At 33.5% G+C, this 20,000-nt stretch overlaps 1 protein-coding gene across 1 annotated transcript in view; it reads right to left on the bottom strand.

The window, feature by feature from the left end:
* LOC136849709 (angiotensin-converting enzyme-like) overlaps positions 1-20,000 on the bottom strand; it is a 65,145-nt gene that overhangs the window by 3,140 nt on the left and 42,005 nt on the right. The window contains exon 5 of the mRNA XM_067123071.1: positions 1-35. This exon is cut by the window's left edge and continues 109 nt beyond it. Coding sequence (XP_066979172.1) covers positions 1-35 — 35 coding nt within the window. The remainder of the gene's footprint in view (positions 36-20,000) is intronic.

The following is a 20,000-nucleotide window of genomic DNA, read 5'->3' as shown; positions in this document are numbered from 1 at the left end:
GTAGTTGCGGCTGGAACCCAGGATTCTTGTCAGGTCTGGAAGAGGAGGTAAGGAGTTGAGATTTCTGGAATTTTTTCATTGCTTTTGTGAATGGTTCGGAATTTTTAGTGTTGAAAGTATACTTCGATCAAGTTGCCTGAGGCTTTTGAAGTTTATAATCTCAAGAATTCTTTTTTAATTTACACAAAGATATAATATATATATATATATATATATATATATATATATATATATATATATATACACAGACATATACACACATACAGGTATATATTATATATATTTATATATAGATATCAAAGTCCTTCAGAAAGAAGGCATCGTGCTTACCCCATATAAAAATGGGAAAAAAGCACGTTAAAACGAAGAAGAAGAAGATATATATATATATATATATATATATATATATATATATATATATATATATATATATATATATATCTTTGTCAAAAATTAAAACCGTTAGTAAAATGATTCTTTCAGTATATCTTTTGTTTTCCTAGTACATATATAGACACACACATATAGGTATATATATATATATATATATATATATATATATATATATATATATATATATATATATATATATCTTTATCTAAAATTAAAACCGGTAGTAAAAGGATTAATTTTCAGTATATCGTTTGTTTTCCTATTATGATTCTATTTTTTTTCGGTGACTGGACAGGTATTCCTCATCTCCAGAACCATAAGGAAAAGTCGTTTAATTAGTTTATAGCTCAGACACTTATCTTATTTGCTCCATTTTAGACTTCTTTACTAAGCATATATGACAAGTACCCACTCAGGAAATATAAAATACAATAAACGAATCAGTTCTGTCTGTGGTATGAAGTTATGGAAGAAATCACACTAATCAATTTAACGCTGAAGCTTTTTTTTTTTTTTTTTAATTTCTAAGAACTGTCTTCGTGAACTGGTGAGCCCCCAAAGGGTGTGTGCGTGTGTGTGTGTTTGTGTGTGTGTGTGTCTGCGTTTGCATTCATGTATGTATCTGTGTGAGCTCACGCTGCATCTTCGAAAGGTACCGTAGTGCGGGCTTCAGACCTGTACGTAACGTCTCCAGGACTGGGACAAGCCGTCTGATATTACCCCTATTTTTGATGGTGTGGGTTCACAAAACGTCCTATAAATTCACGGCCATTAGAGCTATATAACGCCTAATCTTGGTAAAAATTCCTCACACGAGAGAGAGAGAGAGAGAGAGAGAGAGAGAGAGAGAGAGAGAGAGAGAGAGAGAGAGGAAACCTGTGTAGTATTGCAAACAAACAAGAAACCCATCACCCTCAACCTGGCCTCTCAACCTAATTATGGGTCCTGGGCCCCTGCATAGAGAGTCCCATAATCTTCCGTACATGAGACGTGGTGACTTCAGAAGCCTCTAATAACATATACCAAGAAAGATTATAATGAACTGAAAAAAAAAACATGGCGGAAGTTGAATGAAAAATCGTGTACGCATAACGGGAGGTAAACGAACTGGTGAAATGTTCGTTAATGATGAATAAACAGGAAGTTTTAGTAGACACGAAACGGGAAGACGAGTATTTGGGTACGGGCAGAGTGAGAAAAGACCGATGCTGAAGAAAGCTGAATTCAGTTAAATGTGAGTGCTGGCAACTCTACTGTAATTATTTTTTTTTACTAAAAGGAAACTGGAAAAAGCACGTTAAAACGAAGAAGACTGTATTGTCTTGGATGGCGCAAAACAAGTTATACATTTTCACTATTATTGGTTTCATATTAACGTTATTTCAAAACTCGAAAGTTACAAATTCGTCCATGGAAATTCATGAAAATAATAAAAATGACGATGAATGTCCATTAATAAGCCAATGATAATAAAACAACCACAGAAAAATCAAATTATGACAACAACACTAATTACGAATGTATCCTTTACATTTGCAAAATGAAAAACGTCGTAACCTGTTCCAGCGTCTCAGACACGTGTACTGCAGTTCTCCGACGAGTCACAGTTGTAATATTTCTCCGCCAAGATTAGAAAGTGCAACAGCAAATACCCGCCCAGGTAACTTGAAACGTGGAAGTGTCTACCCTTTGCCCAACCTGGACTGGGCAGACTGCATACCCTCTATTTTCTCTTTTCTGTCAGTTGTCAGCCATGTCAGTGGAAATTGGAATTCTGTGGGTTTAATCTATTGTTTTCTTTCAGTTTTTGGGGAGGTGTGGGGTTTAAGATGATGTTTCTGGTTAGGAGCTTTCAAAGAATGTTGAGAAGAATCGAAGGGAGTGTGCCAGTAGTTACAGGATGTTTTTGCTTAATGGTGTTTCTAGTTTGAAGCTTTTTACTGCAGGATGTTGAGGAGAATGTTGAACATTTGCTGAGATGCTGAGACTTCTTGCCTCATTATCATGATGTGAGTAATTTACAAATAAATTCGAAATGTGGACTAAACGATGTAAGTATTTATTTTTGCCTAAGTAACCAATAATACTTTACAATATGAATTGCCCCAAGTCAGAACATGAGCTCGCGTTCGCAATATCCGTGATTCGATCCATGCTGACTCGCCCGCGACCACTTGCGAAAGAGTACCAGCGTGAACTGGGGTCAAGAAATAGGCAGTAAAGTTACTTTGTTAATACTTGATGGAAACTACAAGGTTAACACCTGTCGCCACCCTCTCTTTGGGAAAAACGGAACATGTTGAAGCAAGTTTATATATATGTTGATATATATATATATATATATATATATATATATATATATATATATATATATATATATATATATATATATATATATATATATATATATAAATATATGTTAAATATACTTATATAATAATACATATATATGTAAATATACATTAATATACACGTATAAACAAAGTTTTGAAACACCAAACGAAAGGATAACTGAAAAACTAGTAATTTTTAGTAATAAACTAAAACATTCTGAAAACGAAACTTGTGAAAACGATATACTTGACTACATCACTTTAAAAATATGTTTCCTTCAAAGTAAACGCAGAATGATATTCCACTACAACCAAAATTTATTCATTTTCGCCAAGCGGAAGGTCCTCTCGAGTTATGTTACTTTTCCTGATTAACAGAAGCATTTATTTACGTACTTTTATACTCATTTACTTATTTAACAAAAAAAAAAAATCATTATGAGGAGAGCGAAGAGTCGCTAAGCGTAGCCTTTAGTAGCAAGTTGTAAAACTGCTATAGAGAGCAGGAGAAAGATTCTCACTCCCTGTTTTTGTCGCAAACCAGTTTTTGTGGGACCCGGGCTAGAACCTTCGGGGAAACTGCTATGCAGTTGTGGGAAATCAATTAACGAGACCTGCAGAGAAAAATACTTGTTGTCAACGGAACTCAGGATGTATATAAAATATGTATTTCTCATGCGTAATGCTTGATTGATTAGTGGCTATTGAAACTGGCGTCACAATATGTAGGTTATTGACGTCGTCATGCTTAATGCTTGTGCAGAATTTCAGTATCAGCGTGAATACTATATATATATATATATATATATATATATATATATATATATATATATATATATATATATATATATATATATATATATATATATATATATATATGAATGACACATATATATATATCCTGCCTATATAGATATATATATATATATATATATATATATATATATATATATATATATATATATATATATATATATATATATATATATATATATATATATATATATATATATATATATATATATATATTTATATATATATAAATATATATTCATATGTGTGTGTGGGTGGGTGGTTGTGCGCTTGCGCGCGCGCTCGCCGAGATATTGTGAATAAAAAAAATAGAAAAAATTGATCGAACTAACAAAATCTGGACAAACATATCTCATGAAACATACGAATTTATTTCCACAGTATAATCGACATAGCTTCTACATATAGGGGTAGTCCAAAAAAAAAAAAGAAAAGATTACAGGAGTTTTCAATGGTAGCTATGGTGGGGTTGATTAAGTCAAGGGGTTAGATTTCTTTTATGGTTTGAGCCTCTCGCTCACATGTAGGACATAGGACCCCAGCTGTTCCCAGAGAGAGAGAGAGAGAGAGAGAGAGAGAGAGAGAGAGAGAGAGAGAGAGAGAGAGAGAGAGATCTTAAAGTTGGAAATAAGGGCTCAAAAAATAAATGAATGACAGAAGTAGAGATAAATGCGATCTCTCTCTCTCTCTCTCTCTCTCTCTGTCCACGGTTTGCCTCTTGCTTTGTGGGTTTCATGTGTTCTTTCATTGGTTGAATGGGGAATTCACCAAACACTCTCTCTCTCTCTCTCTCTCTCTCTCTCTCTCTTATAATAAATGGCATTTATCTTTGTCCTGATGTTTATTCTTTAATAACTGGCATTCTTAATAATATCAGTATATTAATTTACAATGGATACTTCCATATTAACAAATTCCCTTCCTCCACAATGTGTGTAATTTTTTATTTCGTTCCTGTCAGTCCTTTTCAGCTGTGTCCTGTAAAACCAAGAGAACTTCGAAAAATGTAAACAATCAGTTTAAATGTAATTACTTGGATTCTTCTGTCTAATATCCTATCATACTTTTGTGTCTAGTAATATTATGCATTTTTCTTATAGCAATCTGCGTCCTACCTTCTATCATCATCCGAGAAGCAATCTGCCTCATATTTGAAAAGTTATTCTGGATTTCATATTCATTTTTTCTTCAGAATTATGTCGGCATGAACCCCGCTCTTAAATTTTATGTCCTGATGGTTTTATCTCGCGTTAGTGAAAACCTCATTAACGATTTTGTCATCTAGAAAGGTTGCGGCGTTTTACTCGGAATCCTAGAAAGGTCCCAGTCAGGATTCCACCCTTGACCCTAGGAAGGTCCAGCAGTCCACTATCATTCAGCTGCTGGACTTCCGAATTGATGTAAAATTTGAATAATGTTCCATGAAATTCTGTAGAATTCAACATTTACCTAATTTTCCAACTGGGGTAAACCCCAGACCCACCCAATTTTTTTACGACCGATCCACTGGCTATTTAATGACTGAATGGTAAACGAGTTTCTGTCTTCCTTCAAAAAAAAAAAAAAAAGTACTTGAAAGGCCAGTTTATGAGAAAAAAAGCAAAACCAATAAGCACTTACGCCATTGCGCAACAAGTACAAGCGGGCAGAAACGGTTACAAGTACTCTAAAACTGTAATTACAAAACAGTGCTAAAATTGTAATTACAAAGCAATGCTGTAATAACTTATTTAGCATTGTTTTTTTTATGACAGCGTATTAAGGCACCAATAGCTCAGCTATCTTTTAAGTCTACAATTTTTTCAGTTAACAGCAATTTTTAAGAATCTTACAGCATTTTCAAGACATATAGCAGCATTTGAGACCCGTATAAACCTTGCCTGAGACGTAAAGCTATTATGAACAACAGTTTCAGTGAGATCATCACACGGCATTCCTCAAGGCTAATAGCTATTCTGGGAATCTGACATTAGTTTCAAGACTTATGCAGCCCTGAATATCGGTATACTGTAAATCCTTAATGAACTTAAGGGCATCAAAAGCGTACCTTTAAAACCAACATTTCTCAAAACTGGCCAGCTTAGGTAACTCACAGCATTAAGAAATACTGTACTGCAGCCTTAGATACCTCTAGAAGCTTTCTCCGGCTATACAATTTTGCGTAGGACCAGACAAAATAAAATGCGACCAGATTAACCGATACTTTTTGGCATTTTGGTATATTTTCGTGAGTCAAGGCGTACCTTTGTCTTTCGCGGTCGCGACCCGATTAAGTGCAGTTCGGGTAGGGAGGTACCGCTTCAGCTTCCACTCAGTACTGCGATTTGTTACCCCAGGAAGTGAGTGCCGTTAAGCTCGTTGCGAATGCCAAGTCATTGAGGCGTCCGATTCCGCCGATTCGTTCCCGGCTACGGATTCATTTTGAAAACTAAGTATTGAGATTTCTCTCATTTATTCAAAGGAAGTTGTTGTCACGTGGACAAAAACTGTACGTAGATTTTGACGTCGTAATTATAAGACCAATTAAAAAGATGTGGTAAAACTGAAACTTCATTATAGATTTGTTTGCTGAAAGACATTTAATGGGTTTTTGGTGAGGTTTACTAGGAAAATAAAACGCAAATACCATTGACTTTTCAAACATCTTTACCTTATAAATTTTTGGCTCTCAGAACATCTTAATCCTCTCTCTCTCTCTCTCTCTCTCTCTCTCTCTCTCTCTCTCTCTCTCAATGTAATCCTTTCAACTAAAATGTCTTCATCATGTTGACTGCTCTATTCTCATCAGCAAAGAAAATCCTGACCTCTGATTTTATGAATGACTTGTTACTTATGTACAAGAATAAATGTGTAAGATTTAGTTTTAAAATAGAAAATGTTTATTAACATTATTTAGAACAGCAGTAATTCTGAATTATTATTAACTGATTGAATTCCATGATATTGTTTTACCACAAAGGTTACTGACGCCATTTAATTTGCGATTTAATAAAAGTGAGGTATAAAAACTCAGAGATATTTATTACGAAGGTAGAACGAAAGGACCTCTTTATTCGATAAGGTGCCGTTTTTCTAATGAAGAAAGATGGAAAACGCATAAAATGTGTTATAACTATCTGACTGGAATTGAAGTTAAGAAAAATTGCAAAAACGCAAGGAGACTTCATTGACGAAATGCCGAGGTGATGGATCATATTTTAGAAAGGATTGATTGGCTCTAGGAAAAAAGGGGAAAGTAGGAAAAAACACACACACACAATTATCCGTCACGCATGACTCGGTAGCAGACATTATTGTGATCACCAGGTGGTTTGTTTAGGTGATTCTGTGCTCTTCGATTTGTCGTAAATCACGGGACATTTTTTGAGACCGATTGTTAACGTGTGTAGGAAAGGGTGTGAGAGAACTTTGCGAGTATTTGCAACGAAAGGGTTATCAGTTTTTCACGGAGAAGGACCACATGTATTCATGTGTATTTAGATATAACTGAATACACTCAGCTTATACACTACTCTTTTACGCGTAGAATGTAGTAATTCTCTCAGTATTTATGAAGTAAAATAGTGCATATTTGTATGTATATATATATATATATATATATATATATATATATATATATATATATATATATATATATATATATATATATATATATATATATATATATATATATATATATATATATATATATATATATATATATATATATATATATATATATATATAATTTTTACATATATAAATATATTACAAACACGCACTATTTTACTTCAAAAATATATGTATATATATATACTGTATATACATACATACATACACACACACATATATATATGTGTGTGTATAATATATAAAAATATATATATATATATATATATATATATATATATATATATATATATATATATATATATATATATATATATATGTATATGAATTTTTATCACATCACCGTGAATTTTATATACAAACATTATGCGACAAATATCGTAGATGGGTACTGTCGGGTGTTCTGAGTCACTTAGGTACCAAGTCATTTATCACTTATAATTCCTCTTCGGTGATGTTCCGGACGAAGGGCGGATTCGGTATTAAACGACACTTGTAGCTTTAATGTTTATATATATATATATATATATATATATATATATATATATATATATATATATATATATATATATATATATATATGTATATATATATAAATCTGTCATACTTGGAGGAGAGTCATGGATGTAATGGAGTCGTCACCACTGACCTCACAATCCTTTGGGGACACGTGGGTTTTGCTTTATTCAATTTTCCTTTTTTTTTTCCCCCTGCCGCGATAACTTTTATCACAGGATTTCCTGCTTCTCTGTCATGTTCAGACATGATTAGCCTAACCTTTCAGGCAGACATGGATGTATGTTTTGTGTCATCATTATACATGTATGTATGTACAGTATAATACACAGACACTATATGTATAATATATAAATATATATATGGATATATATTTATATATTATAAATATGTGTATAATATATATATATATATATATATATATATATATATATATATATATATATATATATATATATCTATATATATACATATACACATATATATATTTATACCTGTATGTATGTGAATATAGACCTATATGTATGTATGTATGTATGTCTATATGTAGGTATGTATAAATTATTACATTTTTGATATCTAATATCTACATTGCTAACCATTCTCTTCGTGGCTTGGGTATTTGCTATTTGTAGTATTTATTTTCAAGGTGGACTGTACTGTAGTAGGAGAAAGATGAATTATTCATTATTTATAAAGTTCAATATTCGGCCACTAAGAGACTGAAACCCTGAGGATTTTGTTTTAATTTTTTTTACACATATCTGTGAAATTTACTTGCTTTCCTCCAAAACCAGTCGAAAAAACAACTTTCAGCGCATGCTTATCTCTTCAGTTTTTAAGAGATTCCTAAAATCATTCAGATGTTTATTTAACCATTTATCTATTTATGTCCTAAATCCTTAAATATTTTGTGTTCAAAATCCTGTCGTCAGTTTCCACGAAATCCTACTGGGCCTTATAACGTTTAGTTCAGACCTTTCGTACAGCAATATATTGTAGCTGTCTAAAAATTTCGCAAAGGCTCTTTTTTTATACTGCAGCCGACATCACTAACGACCTATAATTGCATTATCTTTGGCTTTGTTCATCACCTGTGGCGTTATTTCATTAAATTTGCTTTCGAAATTCCTAACCTTTTTTTTTTTTTTTTATTATTATTTCAACTCTGGAGTATAAACACTGGCTGCTCCAGTCCTCTGTGACCTTAATTTACGACTGAATATATTGTGACTTTTTACATCAGCAGCGGATTGTTATGTTATTTATGCGAGAGGTTGAATGTACAGTAGCTTAATTGGGGAGTGGGTGTCAGTTTGAATATGCTTGCGAAGTTATTGCCTTAACTATTTTTCTTTTCCTTGCGTTGTTTACATTGACTGAAGGTAATGGTTTGATCCATTTCTTATGTGCCTCTCTCTCTCTCTCTCTCTCTCTCTCTCTCTCTCTCTCTCTCTCTGTTTATATGTATGTATATATAATATGAATTTATATACATATCTACATACATACATTTATACATATGAATACATACATACATATGTACTTGTGTATGTGTGTGTATGTATATATATATATATATATACATATATCTATATATATTTATGTATAACCTGTGTATTATTAATAGCCACAGTGACCTCGCACCTTCTCGATTTCCTCACAGAGTGAGAGGAAATCGAGAAGTTAAGAGGTCATTGTGGCTTCCAATAACACATGTATACATGATGAAGGTTATTCGGCATAATAAAACACTATTGGATCTTTCACGTCGAAAATGAAACGGTTTCACTCTATGATTTAGTGGTCAGGTATCATATGCACTGACGAACACAGGCATTTAGTTATGAATGTTATAAATGATGACGCGTAAATGACATATAAAATTCATGAATGCAGAATAAGAATACAGGATTAGATGAAAGGAGAAACATTTCATTTCTCTCGAAATAGTTTCTAAGCTCAATATTTTATCTTCTTATAAATGGGACCTATTAGAAACGATTTTAAAATCAATGGAAACCAGTGAATCTGGAGACCCGAATTCCATTTCAGATCCCCTATAACTACCGAATTGTAGGAGATTTTCTATGCAATAAAAAAGACGTATTGTAGGCTATGTCCCATTACCGAATATAAAAAGAAAAAAAGAAAAAAAAACGGCAAGCGATTCGGAAACAAAATTCAGACTAAAGAGATCGCCCCAGCTGTTTTTGAGTCTGACCTCATAATATGCATTCACAAATATTAGGTCACAAATGTTTAATATCGAATTCATCATACCCTAAGAGAATTATAACTGATAAGTGCTTCTGTGCAGGTCAGTTGGCGAACCATGGCCTGATTTAGGAACAACGATAGAGAGTAGCCTTTAATCAGTCATATGCCTATTGTCATGCATAACCTTTGCAGATTACTGTCAAAGTCCTTTCTTTTTCAAGTTGTTGCAGACTGAGCTAGCGGGAGCCTTATGCTGGTCGTGTAGAAATGCAAATGGGTGGTGATGGACTTAAAACGTGCGAACTTCCTGAATTCATGGTCGTAAATTTATAATGATAAGAGCAATAAAGATAATGAAAGACACTGTATACATATATATATATATATATATATATATATATATATATATATATATATATATATATATATATATATATATATATATATATATATATATATATATGTATATATATATATAGTATATATATATATATATATATATATATATATATATATATATATATATATATATATATATATATATATATATATATATATATATATATATATATATATATATATATATATATATATATTATATCTTACTCCATTTCATCCCTTGTAACAAAGATTCATAAACAGCATTTGCAAAATATTAAAAAAATTAATTACATGGTGTCTCTCTCTCTCTCTCTCTCTCTCTCTCTCTCTCTCTCTCTCTCTCTCTCTCATATCTGTATGGTTTTCAGAATTCTTAGTCATTTAACGAATTCTTACTAAATGCGTCTTTTTTGTTCCTAGACGTTACACATCCTTATAACTTATGAAAATCACGCAAGACCTTCGATAGATTAATTTAATTTTTAACATTTCCACTCACAATAGCATAGTTTTCTGTCAGCATTTATTTCACGTACTCTTAATTCACTTATTCAAATATCCATTTCATTGCTGCGTTACAAGTTTACGGGTCGGCATCAGAGTTCTTGTCTTGAGTGGGTAACGAACCTCGAAGGCTGAGGATATTTACACGATGTTGCGCTTCGTTGAACCTCAAAAGCATTTGCTCTCTCTCTCTCTCTCTCTCTCTCTCTCTCTCTCTCTCTCTCTCTCTCTCTATTGCTGAGAGCCGTCTCTATGACGGTATCAAAACAAAATTTTAAGTCCATGACGTATTGCGATGAAAAAAAATCAACTGACAAAATTTTACTTTCTCTAAGTCCTCTCTCTCTCTCTCTCTCTCTCTCTCTCTCTCTCTCTCTCTCTCTCTCTCTCTCTGTGTGTAGTCATTTGAAGCTACTGCCACGAACTAACTAATATCTAATAACTAAGTCAAGCAAGCAACACTCAGTCGCGTTCTCAGTCTGGCACTCTCATTTTCATTCTCTTCGAAGCCTTCAGAGGCACAACAGCTTAGAATTAGATATCCTATATTCAAAACTAAATAGACTTCAGGTTTTTTTTTTTTTGTTTACTTCCCGTGCAAGCGTTAACAGGACCTGGGGTAGGGTTGCAGCTAAACAACTTTCACTCGAAGGTCCCTCTCGTTTTAACAAGGCTTATTTTTCGCGATTCTTTTGTCTCGCTTTATCGTTGTCTTTGTCCGGCAAAATGACCTTTGTGCTTCTACGCAATCAAAATCAAACAATTATCGTGAGTTTATATACGTACAAACACACACGCACACACACATATATATGTTATACATATATATACATACATACATACAATGTGTGTGTGTGTCTGTGTGTGTGTGCGCTTTTGTGAGCGTCTGTGTACTCAGAATCCAGTGATATATTTTTAAAGCATTAAAAGCATATCATATTTCATTCAATATTTCATTCGACAAGTACTGAAAATGGTTTCACAATACTGTTGTTTCTTTTCAGATCACCTGAATATTTTTACAGTTACCATCACAAATGAGAACAAGTAGACTACTTTCGTCATTAAAGCCAACTATAGCTTTCGACTTTGAAGACGCTGTCCCAAAGAAAATGGGAACTAAACGCAAAGTTATGGAGATTAACGGCCCGTAATATGTTCGTTGGGCTTTTATGGTCAATATTTCATGAGCGACAGTCATCTTATTTAATCTTCTCTTGTAAATTGTGCTTCGTGATCTCCTTATAGCTCGTCCGTAAGTTATTTACACCATCCTTCCTTTGTAATAACCGTTAGGGCATTTGGCCAGCAGAAGCAAAGGAAACGAAACGGGCTTGAAACTTTTCAGAGAGAGAGAGAGAGAGAGAGAGAGAGAGAGAGAGAGAGAGAATTTGTGCAGTCCAGAAATTGGTAGCTCGTATACTATCAAGTCAAGTTTATTTGATTTCTCATTGTTACATGTAGCTAATATAATATCATTCGCACGCATTGAGACAGTCAAGAATAAAAAAATTATATACAGGTACAAAGCAGTTCGATTTTATCTGCAGAGAACAAAAAAATATGAGCAAAAATATTATCCCTTCCCTCCAGCTGATAAGAGCAGGTGAAAGTAGGAAGGAGGTTATTCAAATAATTGAACTGATATCAAGACCTTGCGCTTCCAATAGTTTCATTATCTTTTCTGAAGCATTTTGTAGATATTCCAACTACCAAGGTTTGTGCTTTTACTCTACCATAACGAGAGTATTGTTAGAGCATTTAAAAAAGTAATGATTAACACTGATTTGTTCAAAAAATTTTTCTCATTTTTACGTTTTTAATACGGTTTAACTTATTTTAAACATTTTCCTATTTTTTCATTTTAAATATGAACCTTTCCTTCCCACACAAGCAAACATACTCACGGGTGCGATGCATGTATATGATTCTGCACGTGTAATGAAAGGTCATACTCCTGTATGTGTATATATACAGTATTATATATATATACATAAATATCCATATTTAATACACACACACACACACACACACACACACACACACATATATATATATATATATATATATATATATATATATATATAGAGAGAGAGAGAGAGAGAGAGAGAGAGAGAGAGAGAGAGAGAGAGAGAGAGAGAGAGAGAGAGAGAGAGAGAGAGAGAGAGAGAGAGAGAAAATTGTGCAGTCCAGAAATTGGTAGCTCGTATAATATCAAATCAATTTAATTTTATTTCTCATTGTTACGTGTAGCTAATAAAATACCATTTGTACGCATTGAGATCAAACCAAGAATAAAGAAATTATATACAGGTACAAAGCAGTTCGATTTTATCTGCAGAGAAGAAAAAATATGAGCAAAAATATTATCCCTTCTCTCCAGCTGATAAGAGCAGGTGAAAGTAGGAAGGAGGTTATTCAAATATTTGAACTGGTATCAAGACCTTGCGCTTCCAATAGCTTTCTTATCTTTTCTGAAGCATTTTGTAGATATTCCAACTTCCCAGACTTTAGATATATTCCAACTTCCCAGACTTTAGATATTCCAACTTCCCAGACTTTAGATATATTCCAACTTCCTGGACTTTAGATATTCCAACTTCCCAGACTTTAGATATATTCCAACTTCCCGGACTTTAGATATTCCAACTTTCCAGACTTTAGATATTCCAACTACCCAGACTTTAGATATTCCAACTTCCCAGAATTTAGAGATTCCAACTTCCCAGATTTTAGATATTCCAACTTCCCAGATTTTAGATATTCCAACTACCCAGACTTTCGATATTCCACCCTCCCAGACTTTAGATACTCCAACTACCCAGACTTTAGATATTCCAACTTCCCAGACTTTTGATATTCCAACTTCCCAGACTTTAGATGTTTCAACTACTGAGACTTTAGATATTCCAACTACCCAGACTTTAGATATTCCAACTTCCCAGACTTTAGATATTCCAACTACCCAGATTTTAGATATTCCAACTACCCAGACCTTAGATATTCCAACTTCCCAGAATTTAGATATTCCAACTTCCCAGATTTTAGATATTCCAACTTCCCAGACTTTAGATACTCCAACTACCCAGACTTTAGATATTCCAACTTCCCAGACTTTAGATATTCCAACTTCCCAGACTTTAGATATTCCAGCTTCCCAGACTTTGGATATTCCAACTACCCAGATTTTAGATATTCCAACTACCCAGACTTTAGATATTCCAACTTCCCAGAATTTAGATATTCCAACTACCCAGATTTTAGATATTCCAACTTCCCAGATTTTAGATATTCCAACTACCCAGACTTTAGATATTCCAACTTCCCAGACTTTAGATATTCCAACTTCCCAGACTTTAGATATTCCAACTTCCCAGACTTTAGACTTTGGATATTCCAACTACCCAGATTTTAGATATTCCAACTACCCAGACTTTAGATATATTCCAACTTCCCAGAATTTAGATATTCCAACTTCAGATTTTAGATATTCCAACTTCCCAGATTTTAGATATTCCAACTACCCAGACTTTAGATATTCCAACTTCCCAGACTTTAGATACTCCAGCTACCCAGACTTTAGATATTCCAACTTCCCAGACTTTAGATATTCCAACTACCCAGACTTTAGATATTCCAACTACCCAGACTTTAGATATTCCAACTACCCAGACTTTAGATATTCCAACCTCCCAGACTTTAGATACTCCAACTACCCAGACTTTAGATATTCCAACTTCCCAGACTTTTGATATTCCAACTTCCCAGACTTTAGATGTTTCAACTACCGAGACTTTAGATATTCCAACTACCCAGACTTTAGATATTCCAACTTCCCAGACTTTAGATATTCCAACTACCCAGATTTTAGATATTCCAACTACTCAGACCTTAGATATTCCAACTTCCTAGAATTTAGATATTCCAACTTCCCAGATTTTAGATATTCCAACTTCCCAGACTTTAGATACTCCAACTACCCAGACTTTAGATATTCCAACTTCCAAGACTTTAGATATTCCAACTTCCCAGACTTTAGATATTCCAACTTGCCAGACTTTGGATATTCCAACTACCCAGATTTTAGATATTCCAACTACCCAGACTTTAGATATTCCAACTTCCCAGAATTTAGATATTCCAACTTCCCAGATTTTAGATATTCCAACTTCCCAGATTTTAGATATTCCAACTACCCAGACTTTAGATATTCCAACTTCCCAGACTTTAGATATTCCAACTTCCCAGACTTTAGATATTCCAACTTCCCAGACTTTGGATATTCCAACTACCCAGATTTTAGATATTCCAACTACCCAGACTTTAGATATATTCCAACTTCCCAGAATTTAGATATTCCAACTTCCCAGATTTTAGATATTCCAACTTCCCAGATTTTAGATATTCCAACTGCCCAGACTTTAGATATTCCAACTTCCCAGACTTTAGATACTCCAGCTACCCAGACTTTAGATATTCCAACTAGCCAGACTTTAGATATTCCAACTTCCCAGACTTTAGATATTCCAACTACCCAGACTTTAGATATTCCAACTACCCAGACTTTAGATATTCCAACTACCCAGACTTTAGATATTCCAACTTGCCAGACTTTAGATATCCCAACTACCCAGACTTTAGATATTCCAACTTCCCAGACTTTAGATATTACAGCTACCCAGACTTTAGATATTCCAACTTCCCAGACTTTAGATATTCCAACTTCCCAGACTTTAGATATTCCAACTTGCCAGACTTTAGATATTCCAACTACCCAGACTTTAGATATTCCAACTTGCCAGACTTTAGATATTCCAACTACCCAGACTTTAGATATTCCAACTTCCCAGACTTTAGATATTCCAACTTACCAGACTTTTGATATTCCAACTACCCAGGCTTGTGTTTTAGCTTTTCCATAACAAGAGTATTGTTAGAGCACTTAAAAAAGTAATGATTAATACTGTTTCGTTAAAAAAATTTTCCTTATTTTTACGGTTTTAATATGGTTTAACTTATTTTAAACCTTTTCCTATTTTTTTCGTTTTAATTATGAACCTTATCTTCCCACACAAGCAAACACTCACGGATGCGATTCGTGTATATGAATCTGCACGTGTAATGAAAGGCCATACTCCTGTATGGGTATATATATTATATATGTATACATATATATCAATTTAATACATGAGAGATAATATATATATATATATATATATATATATATATATATATATATATATATATATATATATATATATATATATGTATATATATATATAGAGAGAGAGAGAGAGAGAGAGAGAGAGAGAGAGAGAGAGAGAGAGAGAGAGAGTAGAAAACAAATCTGTTGACCTAGCCTAATGTTTACCTATTCCCATTGAAGCCTGAAAAACCGACTCGATTCAGTGATGGAGCACATTTAGATGACTGCTATTGATAGTCTATTTGAGGTACCAAGTAATTATTATTATTATTAAATATTCAGGCCATGTGTTCGTTTTTATCGCTCCAGGAATGCCATAGCCCTTTTAACTCCCTTAAAATTCTGATAGTACATCAACGATATTCATAAATTGCAATAATTTCTCCAAAATTAATTGCCAAATAGATTTGATTTTTATTCAACTTGATTTATCTTAATTAAATTTCATGTGGTCAGATCGGGAGCTTCCACTCTTGTGGTCTTCTATTCATAAACTCCTTCAAGAACCCGCTATGTTGATGGGCTTTCAAACCGGTTTTCTTACAAGTCATCCCAGTATGGTAGGAACGGGTCCGTCCCTTCATAGAGAGAGAGAGAGAGAGACGGGCTGCGCATACCTGGTGACCTGGTGGAAAAGTTGCCAGTTGTCTCTGGTTGACTTTAGATATACATTATTCTGAGTCCTTTGAAGATTTCATTGATTTTCAAAATAATAGTATCCGAGAAAAAGAATATTTCCTAGCCCCGTGGGATATTAAATTTTAAACGAGATTATCTCACTTATTGCCATACATACAACTGAGGAACTAGTGTTAAATAACACGGGAATATTGATGAATTTCTTGAAAAGATCGAATTCCGGTTCTTCGTATTTCTAAGCGGTCGGGTTCAGAAAAACAAATTTATTATGCGTTGTATTCGGAATGGGAAAGTGTTACAGGCATAACCGATAGTTTCCGCATTTTACCTTAACCCTAGATTAAGACAGCCGTGTGCTGGCACGGGCTCTTGCTCCTCAACAACATCGAATCGTACCGTAACCTAAAGATCGTTTGATTAATATTAGTCTCTTGGTTATAAGGTGTGGCCACGACTGATCCTCGACCCGGAAACAGTTTTTGACTGTAAAGATTTTGAATAAGAAAAATCTGGATAAACCTTATTTTTCAAGTAGCGTTCGTACAATAAACACAGATCCCGATTATCGGTTCTCCATCAATTTTGTCATGTCTCTGATGACTAACCTTGGTGAAATTTTATCACAGTTAAATTCAGTGCAATACCGGATCATCTGGTGAGCTCTGAAAAAACTGGTGGTTTTATAGGGGACTAATTTTGTTTTTTTAACAGTTTTATCAGAGCTCACCAGATGATACGGTAATGCACTGAATTTAACTGTGATAAAATTTCACCAAGGTTAGTCATCAGAGACATAACAAAATTGATGGAGAACCGATTATCGGGATCTGTGTTTATTGTACGAACGCTACTTGAAAAATAAGGTTTATCCAGATTTTTCTTATTCAAAATCTTTACAGTCAAAAACTGTTTCCGAGTCGAGGATCAGTCGTGGCCACACCTTATAACCAAGAGACTAATATTAATCAAACGATCTTTAGGTTACGGTACGATTCGATGTTGTTGAGGAGCAAGAGCCCGTGCCAGCACAAGGCTGTCTTAATCTAGAGAGAGAGATAGACCTTTAAGGTTAAGGTAAAATGCGGAACTACAGGTTATACCTGTAACATGAAAAACCTGTACTATTTGCTGGACACTTTCCCATTCCGAATACAACACGTAATAAATTTGTCTTTCTGAACCCGACCGTTAAGAAATACGAAGAACCGGTATTCGATCTTTTCAAGAAATTCATCAATATTCCCGTGTTATTTAACACTAGTTTCTCTGTTGTAAGTATGGCAATACGTGAGATAATCTCGTTTTAAAATGTGATATCCCACGAGGCTAGGAAATATTCTTTTTCTCGGATACTATTATTAAGAAAATCAATGAAATCTTCAAAGGAATCAGAATAATGTAAAGTATATCTAAAGTCAACCAGAGACATCTGGCACCTTTCCCACCAGGTCACCAGGTATGCCCAGCCCGTCTCTCTTAAATCTTAAGCATGATACTCACTGATTTATATTCTGTGTAAGCCGAAAGTTTCCCGCTGTTGTAGTTATCAGCTGCTGGTTTTGCTGACACTCGAACTTATTTTCAGTTTTTTTCTGCATCTGCAGTAAACCCTCGAAAAATAAAATGGTAAAAAATATATATATATAATTTACCTGCTGCTATATCAGTAAAACTTTCTTATTTATCACCTGCTATTACCGTATCGCTAAGCTTAAGCTCATTCACTGAAAGAATTACATTATTATCCCCCCCCCTTTTTTTTTTTTATAACACTTTCGACAAGGCAAGTGTATTTACTTCCCGAACAAGCAATTAGTTTCTTAAAGCGAAGCATCAGGTAACAAGATGTTTAAGCGTTAATACTCAGACTCTCAAAAGTGTAAGGATGATGTTATCGATATTCACTTTGTTTTCGCATTTTACTTTAGTCTCTCTCTCTCTCTCTCTCTCTCTCTCTCTCTCTCTCTCTCTCTCTCTCTCTCTCAAATTATTTGTACATAGAAGAGGGTAACTGTATGATAAATGGCAGTTTGCATGATAACAACATCAGAAATAATAAATAATAATAATAATAATAATAATAATAAACAACTAGAATGTATATATAAAATCACCGTATGCATTAAGTATTCAAGATAATGCAGGTATGCATATGAATACAGTACCTGCAATGTAAGAGATAAATGAAAAAAATAAGCGAAACGCAAAAGCCAAGGCAATCAAGTTTTTAATAAATATAAAATATTTGCGCAAGTTTATGAAAGTGAAATATACAAACAAGTGTGTTAAAGATATTCAGTGAATAAGAAACGGGAAGGCAAAGAGAATATTTATGCAGGGTTGACCCTTAGACACAAAACTAGTTTGCGCGTGAAAGTAGAGCCTGACATTAATCTCTAATTTTTGTTCATTAACTTTCATATGCTTCTGCGTTTGCTATCATTAATTAATGTGCAAGGTGTGTGCGCACGCGCAGTGTGTATGAGTACGTATAAAAGAGCAGATGGACTAAACGCACCTGTTGTCTTATAGATTTACAAACACTTGCGTACTTTAAGTTGATCTATCTACCTATCGGTGTGATTCAGTGTACAGTTTTTAGTGTACAATTTTTATATGAATATAAAAAAGGTCACACGCATGTGGCAAAATCTCATAATTAGCCAAGTGTTACAAACTTACCAGTCGGCTATCATGGTGGAAATGGGTTGATGTCGAGTCTAATAAAGAACGTGAATTCGACAGTGAACTGTACAGAAGAGTCGATATCAATTTATATCTATGTCTTAATAGCTCGGTGGTCTGAGTCACTCTTTATTGGTGTTTCTAAGCCAGACCATGGTTCGAATCCGGCCAGTGCAGAAGTCCATGTCAGTTGTAATTTCCATTTTTTTTTATTAGAAAAACACATTAATGCAGTTTTACAGTTATTTCATAATATTTACATAATTTTACAATGATAATTTTTCTTCTTACCAGGAATACAATAGGTTTACATATATCAATGCTTAAAAAAAATTCTCAACACTGGTAATATTATAATCCCTAAATTCTGAGTGAGTTACATTCCATAATTTGATGATATATTTATAATTTCCATTGGGTGTAAGTTATTTCCAAGGTATGGTGAACAATATTTGTGACCTAATATTTGTCAATTTAATTTATATATTATCCTATATATCATATGTATATATATATATATATATATATATATATATATATATATATATATATATATATATATATATATATATATATATATATATATATATATATATATATATTTGAAATTAAACATGACTAATATTAATAAACATCAGTATTGTTTACAGACACAGGGCTGTATGAATGGGTTCACAAGAGCATGACCATTCGTAGGTTTT

The sequence above is a fragment of the Macrobrachium rosenbergii genome, chromosome 21, assembly GCF_040412425.1.
Source record: "Macrobrachium rosenbergii isolate ZJJX-2024 chromosome 21, ASM4041242v1, whole genome shotgun sequence".
Taxonomy (NCBI): Eukaryota; Metazoa; Arthropoda; class Malacostraca; order Decapoda; family Palaemonidae; genus Macrobrachium; species Macrobrachium rosenbergii.
Note: the sequence above shows the minus strand (reverse complement) of the source record. Positions and strands in the feature narration are given on the sequence as shown.